This window comes from Emydura macquarii, unplaced genomic scaffold (genome assembly GCF_026122565.2).
Source record: "Emydura macquarii macquarii isolate MOO-44397 ecotype Brisbane River unplaced genomic scaffold, CSIRO-AGI_Emac_v2 contig_1253, whole genome shotgun sequence".
Classification (NCBI taxonomy): domain Eukaryota; kingdom Metazoa; phylum Chordata; order Testudines; family Chelidae; genus Emydura; species Emydura macquarii.
Genome location: NW_027131390.1, coordinates 6,098,647 through 6,112,492, shown reverse-complemented (window position 1 = coordinate 6,112,492; position 13,846 = coordinate 6,098,647). Strand labels below are relative to the sequence as shown.

The window sequence follows — 13,846 nt, the reverse complement described above, 5'->3', positions numbered from 1 at the left end:
AAATAGGTAAAAATGCCAAGCATATGCATTGAAGTAAGTGGTGCTGTATGCCCAGGAACGATTGCAACATAGAAGGCTAAATGATAGAGAGACGTGGTCTGAACAAGGGATGGGAGCAAGGCACTCTCAAGTTCTCGTCCTGACTCCAACACTAGCTCCCTCAGTGGCTTGAAACAAATTGCATAAGCTCGCTGCATCAGATCCCCCGTTTTGTGCGTCGGGTTAGTAATACTTACCTACCTCACAGCAGAATTGTGAGGGTGAATGAATGTAAAAGCTGTTACCTCTTGTTAGAACAGAATAGGTTTAATTTATTAGTGAATTTCCAAACATGAAGGAACCATCTAAATGCAGTTCAGCTGATCAAGATGTGGTATTTTGATGCTTTATTAAATAAAGGATTTGACAGACACAGAAATATTAAGGTCCAATTTTTCAAACACATGCATGGTAGGCGTATTGAGGTCAACGATGCCTAAATACTGATGTGAATGCTTTACTTTAGACACCCAAACCCTGAATCCGCAAAGTAAGCACGTTTTAAGTCCCATTGAATTGCTTTGCTGAATCAAGACCACTGATTTGAATGTATTGTCTATATTCTGTGACCTTTTTCAAATTAATAATGAGCAGTGTGTTTAATAGATCCTTTGCTGCTTGAAAACGACTCCTGTTTTCCACTAAAACATTTATCTTTCAAAGGTTGGCGAAAAACCTAAACAGAAGAAAAGAAGGCTGGCTTCCTGTCAACAGTTTGCAGATAGTAATCGGCGACTGTAGGTTTCGGAATGCCAAAGTCGCAGGTATCATATGATAAACGTATATGAAATATTTTCGGAATTGGAATCAGATTTTTAAAACCATGGCTTGCATTATATTTTGTGTATCAACTTTCACTGTGTAAGACTCAACAGAAAAAAGCAATTAATAATATGAATGCAATTACTCCCAAAAGCCTGCAGAAGTAGTACAATTAAGCTGCTGCTCTATTTTGCTGACATCTTAAGACTTTTTTGTGATTTTTAAGACTAAGGCAGTGGTGAAATAATGCCAAATATTTTAAAACGTAGATATAATTGCAAGAGCACTTGGAGAGGAGATGGAATGCAGCCATTGAGGGGCAGGCTGTTTTTCTGCACACTGCTGCAAGTTTGGATCCCTGTGTGAATATAATATCATCTAGGCAAAATCGTGTCCGTCTCTAAAAAGATACTGCTGCCTGATCCAAAATCCTTTGAAGGGAGTCTTTCCATTTGCTTCACTGGACTTTGGACATATACAGCCTCATCATTTTACTCACAGCTGACTGCTGGCTTCCTGCTTAAAGTTTATTGATAATAAATGGGGTTTCCGGGAAAAGATTCCTAGATTCTAAAATGTATTTTTCCCCATGATCGTTCGTGGTATAAATCCAGACCTAGAGTGGGGGGACAGATGATACAAGAAAACATCTTTACAACCAGTTGGCATTCCTGTGCATTTGATCTTACCACCCAGGTATAAGGTCCTCTTACAATGCTGCAGAGTTGGAAGTACGAGTCGGAGGGTTATAAGCAAATGTGCTTAAAAAAGGGGGGAAGGAAATTTTCAAACAAATTTATCCAGTTTTTTTTTTTTTACTGTTTTTCATAGAAAGTTTAAAATGTAAAAACTTTCAAACAGCTATAAAGATATTAGCAGAAAATGTCACTGAAAATGTTGCTCTTTTTATTGAAATTCAAAATTTTGATGAATTTTGTCAACATTTCAACATTCCAATTGGATGTATTCAAGAAACGTTGACATTTCCCCCCTTTTTTTTCGCTCAGAAACATCGGTGCTGAATATTATTGCACTTTTTCCATTGTGTTATTTTGCTGTATTACTTAGACTTCAAGTGTTGTGATTTTCACATCTGGGGTAGCCTGGGCTGGTTTAACAACGACCGAGTGTATTTATCAGATTTGGCCAGAATGAATAACACAGGCATACAAAACCTCAACCAGTGCATTTGATCAGAACTCTCGATCAGCGTAACTCAGTTTCTCTGGGACTGAATGTGCATCAAAAAGATTCTCTGGGCTTCACAAGCCACAAATGCTGCCTGGAGCAGAATGGCTGTTGGGCAGATCTTTACACAATGTCCATCTTTGTAGGGGTCATGCTAATATTCTCTAAAATCACGGAGACCTGCAGTTTTCAGCTCAAATACAAAGTCACTTATAGACTGAGGCCTTGGCTACCCTACAGACTTCGGTTGACTTAAGCTGCCTTGTGTCAATCTAACTATGAAAGCATCTACACTACAATATAGCTCCCAGCAATGTAAGTCACCCACTACGTCAACTTAATAACTCCACCTCTGTGTGAGGTGTAGCAGCTAGGTCGATGTAGTTAGGGCAGCATTGTGTCAGTGTAGATACTGAGTTACTTACATTGCCTGTTGGATGTCAGCTCCAAGCCTGCCGTGCTCCATGTGTGAACCCCACACGGGACAGCTCAGGCTGTCAGCCCCCCATATTATCCCACTTAAGTCGGTGCATGCGCTCCTGGTGAGGATGTGCACCACCAGCAGAGGAAAGGTAGTGTGGACATGAAAACCCGCAGTAATTACTGCAGTGGTGGTACATTGACATAACATAGGTTGACTTCGTTTTGTGGTGTAGACAAGGCCTAAGTCTTTAAACCATTATTTGAGGACTTCAATAACTAAGTCATAGGTTTGGGGTCTACTACAGGAGTAGGTGGGTGAGGTTCTGTGGCCTGTGTTGTGCAGGAGGTCAGACTAGATGACCATAATGGTCCCTTCTGACCATAAAGTCTATAAGTCTCTGAGCCTAAGTAAAAATTAGGAGAAACTTCACAAGGGAAAAAATACAGAAAGATCATTTGAATCTGTGAGTCTCTCACTGACACCAAGAAGCTTTGCTAATGAATTCTCAGGGGTTGACTGGTAACAATTCAGACTTATTTGTTCTCCCTAAAAGTAAACTTTTTCTCTTCTATATAGCTCAGTATTTCATGTATATTTAGAGCTTCTAGACCTGATTCTGCTCTTACATGCACTTTAGCAATTTTGTAGGATAATGCAGCATATTTTCCTGCATGTTTACGGTCAAGTATCTGGTTTCCTATTGTTAAGCAAATGAACTCATGTTGTGCCTAAAGTATTAGCACAATGAAAAGTTCGGTGACAGGGAGGATTACTGAAGGAAAAAGAGTTGGCAGAGATTAGATGTGGGAGAACAAGTCACTTTGGGTTTGCTTTCAGCAAAACCCGTGTATTTCCCCCAAATCATAATTATTCTAGCAATCCAATGATTTTTGGTAGCTTGCAAAATTCCTCAATGCAAATTAGAGGTCAATTGCTGTGTGCATGGACCATGCAAAATTGTACTTGTCCACCCTCCTGGGGCAGGTAAAGCATTTGGCTGGGTGGGACAATTGCAGTCTGGTCAAAGGCTTCCAAGGGCATGTCTCCACGTACAGCGCTGCAGCGCATCTGGTGAAGACGCTCTATGCTGACGGGAGAGAGGTCTCCCGTCGGCATAAAAAACCCATCCCTGCAAACGGCATAAGCTGTGTTTGCAGGAGAGCTTCTCACGCTGACATAGCGCTATGCACATGAGCACTTATGTCGGTGTAACTTTATGTCAGTCGAGGTAGAATATTCATACCCCGAGCAATGTAAGTTTTGCCGACATAGATGGTAGTGTAGACATAGACTTAGAGTTGTAGCAAAAAAATCTGATGTTGTGTTGTTGGAAAAATAGTATGTCCTCAGGTAGTATAAAGAGTGCCTCATAAAGCATAGCAACAAGTGAGCAGAGCTAAGGTCACGTATACAATTTATGCCTTTTCTGTTCGTTTCAAGAGAAGTTGCAGGACTCAATAGCTCTGAAAATCAAGCCATTTAGGTGACTAAATATGGAGTTAGGTGCCTAATTTTAAGCAGTAAAGTTTAAAACATTTGGCTATAATATAAAAATCTTCATTGGTATTAACTGGTTTTTAGACAGTGATATTCAGTGATGTCATATCTTTATAGTCGCTAAGCCATTGTTCTCCGAAATGTAATTTGACAAAAGTATCTTCAGACTCATCCACTCTGTTCCTTGCATGCATTTGGCCATATCTGCTGACTTGACAGAGAAATGTCAATATTCCTCTACTTTCCTTATTCCTGCTCGTGCTGAGGTGTCAACCCAGTTCCAGGAAAGTGAGCCGGAATATATTATATTTCATGCCTTTTCAAGAGTGTATATAATAGCTCCAGTTTTGCAAGGCAGATTTCCACTCTGGGTTAAATGTGTGCAGTGAAGGCAGGTGATGAAGATAGAAAGGTCCCCTAGGAGTAATTGAGAGCAGAATTTGACTGGAGAATCTGGTATAATGATGTACCAGCAGGAAAGGGTCCAGCTTGCCTCTCAGATCCCAAATTGAATTTCCAGGCCTCTCTCTAGAAACCCCATCTTTTCCTTTCTAAGCTGAGCAAATTTGACCTGGCGTCTTTGAGGTACAATAAACATAAAACCTTGTGATGTCATTTTTCAGAGCTCTGTGAAGTGCAGTGTTTTTGCGTTACAGAAGTTAACGTGCCTGCATTTTGCTTGGGTTCAAATTGTAATGAACTCAAAATCTCTAAGCAAAATACAGTTGAAACCACAGAAGATATGTCTAAGATAGAAATGCTGCAGTGGCACCACCACAGCTGCCGTGCTGTAGCCCTGCAGGGTAAACACATGCTACAGCGACGGAAGGGGTTCTTCCTTTGCTGTAATATAGTGGCTTTCAATCTGTAATCCGTGGACCCCTGGGGGGGGGAGCACAGACTATGTCTAAGATTTCCAAAGAGGTCCACACCTCCATTCAAAAAATGTTTAGGGTTCCGCAAATGAAAAAAAGTTGAGAACCGCTGCTGTACTAAATCCAGCTCTCCAAGGGGTAGTCGCTAAGGTGATGGAAGAACTCTTCCGTCGACCTAGCAGTGTCTACACTGGAGCTCAGATGGGCTTAATTACATCACACAGGGCTTGAAATGTTTCACCGCCTTGAGCAATGTAGTTAAGCTGACTTCACTTTGTAGTGTAGACCAGCCCAGGGTTTCATGATCAAACCATGGGAGAATCTGAGAAATTACAATCTCAGTGCAAAATCATGCTCAGGAACATGCAAAACTCTATGAGAAAAACAAAGTTTTATGCCTTAAAATCCCATTTTGGAATTATGGGTAGGGATTTTGTGAGCGCTATTCCAAAGCCCCTCCCAGTCTCCAACATCAAGCTTCACCCTGGCAGCCTCATTCCAGATTCAATCTGAGATTACAAAACAAGCAAACTAAAACACCGTCTAAAAGTAAGAAATTGGGCCCGAAACTTTCCCGGTTCTCTCTGGGCCTGCTTATTTATTTAGAGGACCAATACGAAGTGAGGCTCTTTCATAAAGGGCCTCAGCTCCTCAGGGCTGGTTATTTAAACAAGGATCTTACTGCAAAATAAGCAAAACGAGAATTTCTATTTGTATCACTCGTTCAGGGAGTGGAGAGAGGTGTGTCTTAAAAGCCTAGGAGACTGCCCTCTCTATATGGGTTCTTTGTTGTGTAGCAGTCCTGCCTCCTTCCCTTGAGCTCCTGCTTTGTCCTAGCTTTCCAACTCCTGGGCAGAGGTTGCTGTGCTGCGTTAAGGAAGCTGGATCTAGAAGGTGCTATGACCAGTAGGGCCCCAAAGAATCAGAGGAAAGGGGAGGCCTTTTTTTTTGTTTGTTTTTCTTCAAAGCACTTTATAGGCTAATGAAGTTATGGGGCATTTCCTTCCAAGTACAAACCATCCAATACTGTATTTGGTGAATAACCTGCTGTGCTATGGACCAGTACTGGTTAGGGCACCCACTTGAAATATGCCAGGCCCTGCAAAGAGAGAGAGAGAGAGAGAGAGACTGTACTCAAAAGAGAGCTTGCAATAACCAGACTAATCCAGTGGTCACTAGCTTCTTTTCATTCCTAAAGTCAGACATGTAACCTGTCCATAGTACAAGGTAAAGCAGCGATTTCAAGGCCGGTCTTTCTATAGCCCAGACAAAGATGGAGAAAGCTTTATTAAGCTCTTTACAAGCCTTCCCTGGTTATAAATTAGAAGACTTGGGAAAATCAGTTACTAGCCTGGGCCGTTTAGAAGATTAATCTTTCCCTCTTGTGAATTAGCGTTTGGTACAACTCTGTCAATCATTGTAACGTCTGAAGCAAGCCCTTAGCTGCTCTTGAAAAGTCACTTTAATTCCTAAGGGATACATTCTACCATTGTGGAAATCTGTGGATGGATTTTCCAGGTGTCAGTGCATTTCTGCATGCATTAAAGAGCAACAGAAATCACTCTGTATTGCAGGTGTTAATGTGCAGCTCTCACAGGGAAAGGGATTTCTAGACAGATGTGTCCATAAAATACCAGCATTCAAGCAATAGTTTCCCTTAGACTTTAGCATGTGTTACTGGGTTAAAGTGCCTTGTTCTAGCTGTCAGATATTACATGGTCATCTCAGTTATCTTTACTGTGAATTAAACATAGAAAACTTTCCTCACGAAGGATCTGAAGGCCATTTCTATGTGTGTTGGAAGATCCGTAGATAATCCAAACGACTATTCCACAATGAACCATCAAATAACATGTTCTCCAGAAATCTCACCTGTTGCTAATATGCCAAAGATTGCGTGTGTCCTGTGACTCTTGTATCCACGTCGGTGATGAAAAGGCATCTCCCAGCTTTCCGACTGTCGTGCGACACCTAAGGTATCAGGAACTGGGGTGGAAGATCCGAGGGCCTTGTCACAGCATAAAACCAGATGTGTGACTTACTTTCAGTTCACTAACACAATGGATGTGCCAGAAAATTGCTGCAACCACCTCTCTCATTGGGGTTCAGCTGTCTTGCTCTTCTGTTGTCTCAGAAGTGGTGACCAAATACAGTTAAACACTCATCCCAGAATTCTGATAACAGCGCAAACAATGACAAAGGTGTTTTCAGACCTTTTTTCAAAGTTGGCCATGCCAAGAGAGGGGCAAGTTTGAAATTTTTGCAGTGCTTTAAGGGAGGAGGCGACTGCGTGCTTTTTGAGGGACACCACCAACTTAAATGTAGTCAGTTCTTTACAAAAAGAAGCTAAAAGTATGTCCAGGTATTCCATCTGTTCTGGAGTGTCCCTGCCTACTCTTCTGGATTTACTATTGCATTATCCTAAATTTGTAAATAGCTTTTCCTCTCCTCCCATTGCTGTGTTAAAGAAGTCGGGGAGGGGGGGGGGGGGGCAACCATGCAAACAACTGTGGAAACTGTTTGAGTTATGCAAATAGATGCATTAACTATATAGAACACCACACGGCTGCAGGGAGCCAAGCTATTGCATGTATTTGCAGGATTGGGGATTTGACGGACAGTTAAACTGGCAATACGCAGAGCACGGGTAAGTGCATCAAATAAGAAAAATGGAAAAATAAAGAAAACTTTCTACTTTTATTATAAGTAAAAACAGAGTTGTTGAAAAAGTAACAAGTTGATTTTAAAGTTATGTCCCCTTAAATAGCCTGAAACAGGGAGGGTAGAATTATATCTGATCCTAACTGCCAGTGTATGTAGCTTTCACGTCATGTCCCAAATTCTCATGCTCTTCTGTTGCTTTGGGACGCTTACGTCGTGATATGCGACACAAGGCCCCGACGCAGGATTTTCAGAAGTGCCAAGTGAGTGAAAGTCAAGGGGAGTTGGACTCCTAACTCACTCAGATCTTCTAAAAGATAGCTCCATATCGGTGGAGAGCCTGCAGCCCGCATGGAGCACCACTGAAGTGAACGGTGTGGGGGATCTATCCATGAGGACCTCCTTGCTTGTTTGAGGCCTGTGTGTAAAAATAAAATATATCCCGTTATCTCCCTAGAGGCAGATGACCTGATTTCCTTTTAACACACACTGCTCTCACACCAGTGTAGCTCCGTTGGAGTCTCTGAGATCATAACTAGGCTCTCCATGAATAAGGAAGCCCAGCTGCACCCACAATGTGTCTGTATATTCAACGGAGCAAATAGATGAAGGGTGGGAGATTGTCAAAAGAGTTCCGTGTTGGCCTAACTCAGCTTCCGTTGAAGTCCTATGGTAACTCTCCCATTGAATGCACTGGGAGCAGAGTTAGGTCAACCCCGAGTGCTTTCGAAGGGCACTTCCTCCACGGGTACCGAGGAAAAATATCTGATCGCTGTTCAAAAATGATGTCAAATGGGCTATTTACAAAGCACATGTGTGTGCTCAACAAGATTGCGTTTATAGATTTTTGATTATCAATGCATAATCATAGACTAAAAAGGGAAATAACCAGTTACATGGGGATGTGATGTACCAGATGAAAATATACATTTCTTGGGTGCCCGAGGATGGAGTATTTATAGTGGAAATCACACACGCTCTAATGTGCTGACCATATTTATCTATTAACGAAAGCATAGGGCAGAGAGCGGCTCTTCGTCCTTGGCGCCATTAATCAGATGTGCATCTTGTACCTGAGGGGCTTGACATTTCAGTGGTGGTCTCAAACTGCGGGTTTGGAATAAGAGTGTCCTGTACCAGTGTAACTTTCCCATGTGGACAAGGCCGTAGACACCTAGATTCATTACCTCCTATTTGGGCCCACAGATCAGGCAGTGAGGCGTTTTAAGTTCTACAAGCTATACCAGTGATTAGCTAATGGTGCAATTATTTCTGGGCATAAAACTGGGCCTGCAAAATGAGAATCTGGGCAGAGTCCTAAGAATATTAAAGAGCAGCAAGTCGAGAGACTTCTTTCCAGTATTAGGTCACACTGCTGCAATGAGCTCTGCACGGGTGGACCCTCATTTATTTGAATGAGGATCCACAAGGTCTGCCTGCGTGAGCTCTTTGCAGGATTATAGCTACTTTTGCATTCATTTAAATAGCATATTATTCACACCAAGTGTGTTCATGGGTTTGGTTAATGATATTGCCCTAATTACCAAATTAACCCCTTGAATGCCCTATGGGTGCATGATGTACTATTATGCATCCAACAAAGCATGCTCTGCTATGACAGTGACAACATTCGTTGTGTGTCTTGTTGTTCTACTGAAATCAGTAACACACAATGGACCATTGTGGCCTGTCCGTATGCATTATTGGCTTGGTCCAATGTTTGCTGGAGTCAGTGGGAGTCTATTGACTTCAGTGGACTTGGATCAGACCCATGCGTGGCACTCTAGGGAATATTAATGGCAGCAGACCACTTGCTTTGGGACTTTGCTGTAATTTGTTTGAAACGTTGAGCTCTTGCAAGTTTAAATGAGCATGTTTGCGAACGTTAGCAAGTATACTATAAATAATTACATTTATAATCACACTTGTAGCTCTGCAAATATAACATAGCCATTTGCACTATTATGCGCTGTCACGATTTCAGTCACCAGCTTTGTCGTTTATGCAAAATTATTTATGCAGGGTCCGTTAAATCCCAGGTTGATTTTTTTTTGCCTCTGAAACAGAAAAGAGACTCCACTTTTAACAGGTGGAAATTCTCATCAGCTTTATACAGCAGATATTTTGATACGGTAAAGAAGCATTGGAGCATCACAGTAAAATAAATGCAGAGAAGATATCATCAAACTGGTTGTGGTGGTCAACTGGTAGATTACTGAATTGAGTCAAATTCTGTGGTACTTGCTTGGACAAGATTCCCTCGGAAGCTAGTGGGAGTTTGCTTTTAGTGAAGCTGATAGTTTGGCCCACATGCTACATTATTACAAGAGCAATGTATTCTTGGAATAAGATGCTTTAATGTTATCATTCTTCATTACTTTATAGATGCTGCCCTGTGTAACACAAGAAAGTTTAGTTTCCCCTGAATTAAAGGTGAACTAGTAGCTTCCTATTTATGATGCTACTTTGGAGACTTTGAACTAGGTGTTACAGAGAAACAGCACAATAGTTGGAATTACCCTGTACTATTCATCACATTCACAGAACTTCACAACTTCATCTGCACTGAACGGGACTGCAGTCCTAAACAGTTTGTCAGAGTCATAAAGGAAGACGTTCTTTGCTATTTCATTTTTCCCCCTATGGAAAGTATGGTATTGTTTTGTTTTTGCCTGCTGTTTTTCCATGTCATCCATTAAGTTTCATCAGAGAAGTAAACCAACAGTATCCTGACACTTCATATAGATGCCTGAAATTTATTCTACAGGTCAAAAGCTTTACCTGTTTATTAGTTAACAACCTTTGTTGCGGTTGATTGCAAATGAAAGAGTTCAGTTTTAGTAAACCAAAAAATTAAAAAGCCACATTTTCTAATTAATTCATTTTAAGGAATTAGATATATTAGATATGTTACAGCTATGCGAATGTAATGTACAGTAAAATCATCTTTTGGCTGGCTCATGTGATGATGATGCAATAATACTAAAGAACTTCCTTTTGCACTGAAGATCTGATCCAAAGCCCATTGTAATCAATAGGTAAGACTCATGTCGATTTCCATGGATTTAGGATCAGGACCACTGACTGACAACTCAGGGTTGTCAAGAATCACTTAGGGTTCCAAGGCTAACACCTGTATCTAGCAAGTGTTGAAGTTTACATTTGATGTATTGTCCCTTTGGAACATGTGCCATAACGATAAGTTCGATGTCTACATTTGCACTAAAGATGTTATTGTTATAAGACTGTACTTTTCAGCATCTTTACTGGTAACTTACCTTGTGAATTTTTTTTTTTAAATTAAATGTTTTCATAATTTATTTTGTGTTTCTTTGTCTAGTTTTCTTTTTGTACTACGTATGTACAGGTAGTTTTGACTTTTAAACAGGTGTGTACAAAGATCATTCTGATTGCGCTGAAAACAGGGTTAATGGTATGCATGCAATATTGAATTTGCACACGGTCTCATCTGATTGAATGTTTTATACTGCGGACTAAAGAGCCCTTTTGATGTGAATTTGATTTGTGAACCATCAATTCAGAGTTATACTATAAAGCTGCTATATGAAACATCATTTTTATTTTCCAGTGACCATTTTTGTACAAAGGAATTGCTGAGCTGTTGTGTGACCGTCATTGGAATTGTATGGTACGTTTCATAGCACGGCAGTATACAGCACTTCTCTAGCATAATATTACTGTTGGTGATACCTCATCCAACTTCAAAATCGTACAGTAGATCAGGTGCATTGGAATTAAAGATCACTGCAAACACTAGCGAAATCCCAATTTTGTCCAATTACTGTATTCTTAATGAGCAGATTCTGTCATCCAAATACATTTCTATCTATTTTAAATTGAACCACAAAGCACTTGTTAAGAGTAAATATATGATTCTGTTAAATTGCTATTGGGGCTACTTACAGTAGTAACAATTCTTATGGTAGTGAGTACACATTTTTGAGGTACAAGCATAAATAGCAATGTCTCATGCATAGCATACATTGCATATTAAAATGGTTTTAATTTTCTCTGCCTTCTATAGTCTTGAATCAAAGCTTTTGATTAATTTATGGGACTGATTAATTTGATTGTACACTCTTAGACTTTTCACATTTGGAACTTTGCACAATAAATATTATGTCACCTTAAGTATATGGTTTAACGAAGGAGTTCATGTAAATGGTACTATACAGCGGAGGGTTTTCTCTGTCTGCAAAATTTAAATGAACTATATTGTATATGTACTTGTAAAAATGTGTTAAATCTATATTTAATAAATTTAAATATTGTTAAATAAATTCGTATGAGAACATTTAATTTTGTCTAACGAATTCTGTGCTTTGACATTACAAAAATAGTTTTCCTTGGGTTGACTGCATTTCCTTTCTTCATAGTAGCCATAAAGCCCTTATACATATTTTGACATAAAATAATACCTGTAGACATTATAAATGAACTGATTTGTTTATTGATGGATAAACTGGTGATAAGAGGGACAGAGGGCTCAGTTACTAGTGCAATAGCCTGAAAAACTAAATACAAATCTTTGTCCTGAATCTTGAAATCTTTCATGAGCATTGATCTGTATTACAAAACCACCATACAATCTGGCACCTCTGAAACTTAGCCAAGAGCGGCCCAGATAGGGTGACCAGATGTCATGATTTTATAGGGACAGTCCCGATATTCAAGGCTTTGTCTTTATATAGGCGCCTATTACCCCTACCCCCTGTCCCGATTTTTCACACGTGCTATATGATCACCCGAAGACCAGGACTGGAATAATAAAGGTTTTGCAGTTCAGGGTGGAAGTATTTTCGGAAGAATTGTTTGAGGAAGCATGTATAGCTCCTGCCTGCACTATGGATAGCTGTTGAAGACACTTGATTCAGGAAGACACTTGAGCATATACTTGATTACTGTTGACTTCAATGGAATTTAAGCATATGCTTAAAGTTAAGCATATGGTCAGGGCCTATATCTGGCCCAAACTAGTGCCAATTAGTAATTCATTTGTATATAGTGCCACGGATGTTTGTGGCATTTCATGCATATAGCAGGCAAAAATTGTAGTGATTGGTGCTTTTCAGAAATGAGGCTAAAATTAGCTCAACTTAAATAAATACAGCAGCTGTACTTAAAGAATGGCTGGAGGCAACATTTTACTTTCCGCCATAGCTCGGACTCTACGCTTACCCCCTATGAAGTATTCATTTGTTTCATCCAATTGAACATAGTTTTGTCATGCTTTTGTGAGTGAGGAGAAAGTGGCAATCAGGCTGCCTTTTGAACACTGTTGAAGGCGGGAGTGGGGAAGCCAGCTAGCAAGTTATTCAGCATCCGCTGAATGTGCCCTTTGGCCCATGCAGTGCCAGGATTGCTGTGCGTTTACTGGATTGGGGGAGCAACACCTCATGCTTTCACAAGGCTTTTCACTGCACAGCCTGCAGCAGAGATCTTGTGAAACATGCATGGAGCATAAGCTTCCAAATGATAGAGTGGACATGCAGAATTCGTATTGACTATGGGGTTCCCCTCTTCCCCCCCCCAAATATTCTGTCTTTGTGAGGGAAGGAAGCTGGGATGGTGGGTGGTCAGACAAATCAAGGAATATTCCTTGTGCAAGCCTTTGCTGTCATGCTTTGGCCGACACTAAAGCCAGAGCGGCGTGACAAAGCTTTGTCCATCATTGGCATATGCTGATCAGCATCCCATGGGAGTGACAGCACGGCCCATGGAATCCTACAGACGTCACTGGTTTTCAGTGGGAACAAGGAGACAGGAGTTAGTAATTGATCTTATTTAAACTTTCCCTGAACTATATTTATCTCACTTCCCTGGAATTTGGGAAATACAAGTGCATAGATAAACAAATACCCAACTAACCACCTTAATCAGATTCAGAATTTGCTACACCTCTGTATCAGTCTCAGAAGCCTCTGTTTAGTGCAGCTTAATGAGTTCCTAAAGCAAGTCTCGCTCTGCCTCCTATGGGAAGGGGGCACCATGGATGGACTCACAAGGCCGCCTACAAGACACAGGAAAGCTACCAACATTTCCGCTGTCCAGGGAGAAGAGAGCACCCTGGTGCTAAGTTGTGCAGGAGAACAAAGCGGACTTAGTGAGCAGGTCAGTGATGGGCCAGTGGGTCTACCCGGGGGCTCCTGTAGCCCAAAGTAACACAGAAATAGGAGCAGCAAGTTCCATCCACACATGTACCACTTGCCGTGGAGTGGCTTTGCTACTGCTACTGTTAAGACAAGATTGGGCAGAGGATTCTGTACTTAAGCCCTGTCCTCTTTGCGCAGAGCCTTTCACTAAATCAAGTATTCGTTTACATAGCTGAACTACCAAGAAATGACGCAAACCTTTGGATGCATTCATCCCACATCTCAGC

The 13,846-nt window shown here is 40.9% G+C and overlaps 1 protein-coding gene across 1 annotated transcript in view; it reads left to right on the top strand.

Annotated features, from left to right (window-relative positions):
* The window catches only part of MCF2 (MCF.2 cell line derived transforming sequence), a 95,907-nt gene extending 84,160 nt beyond the window's left edge, over positions 1 to 11,747 (top strand). The window contains exons 29-30 of the mRNA XM_067548082.1: positions 703 to 803; positions 9,832 to 11,747. Coding sequence (XP_067404183.1) covers positions 703 to 803; positions 9,832 to 9,872 — 142 coding nt within the window. The 3' untranslated portion in view covers positions 9,873 to 11,747. The remainder of the gene's footprint in view (positions 1 to 702; positions 804 to 9,831) is intronic.
* The last annotated feature ends 2,099 nt before the right edge of the window (positions 11,748 to 13,846 follow it).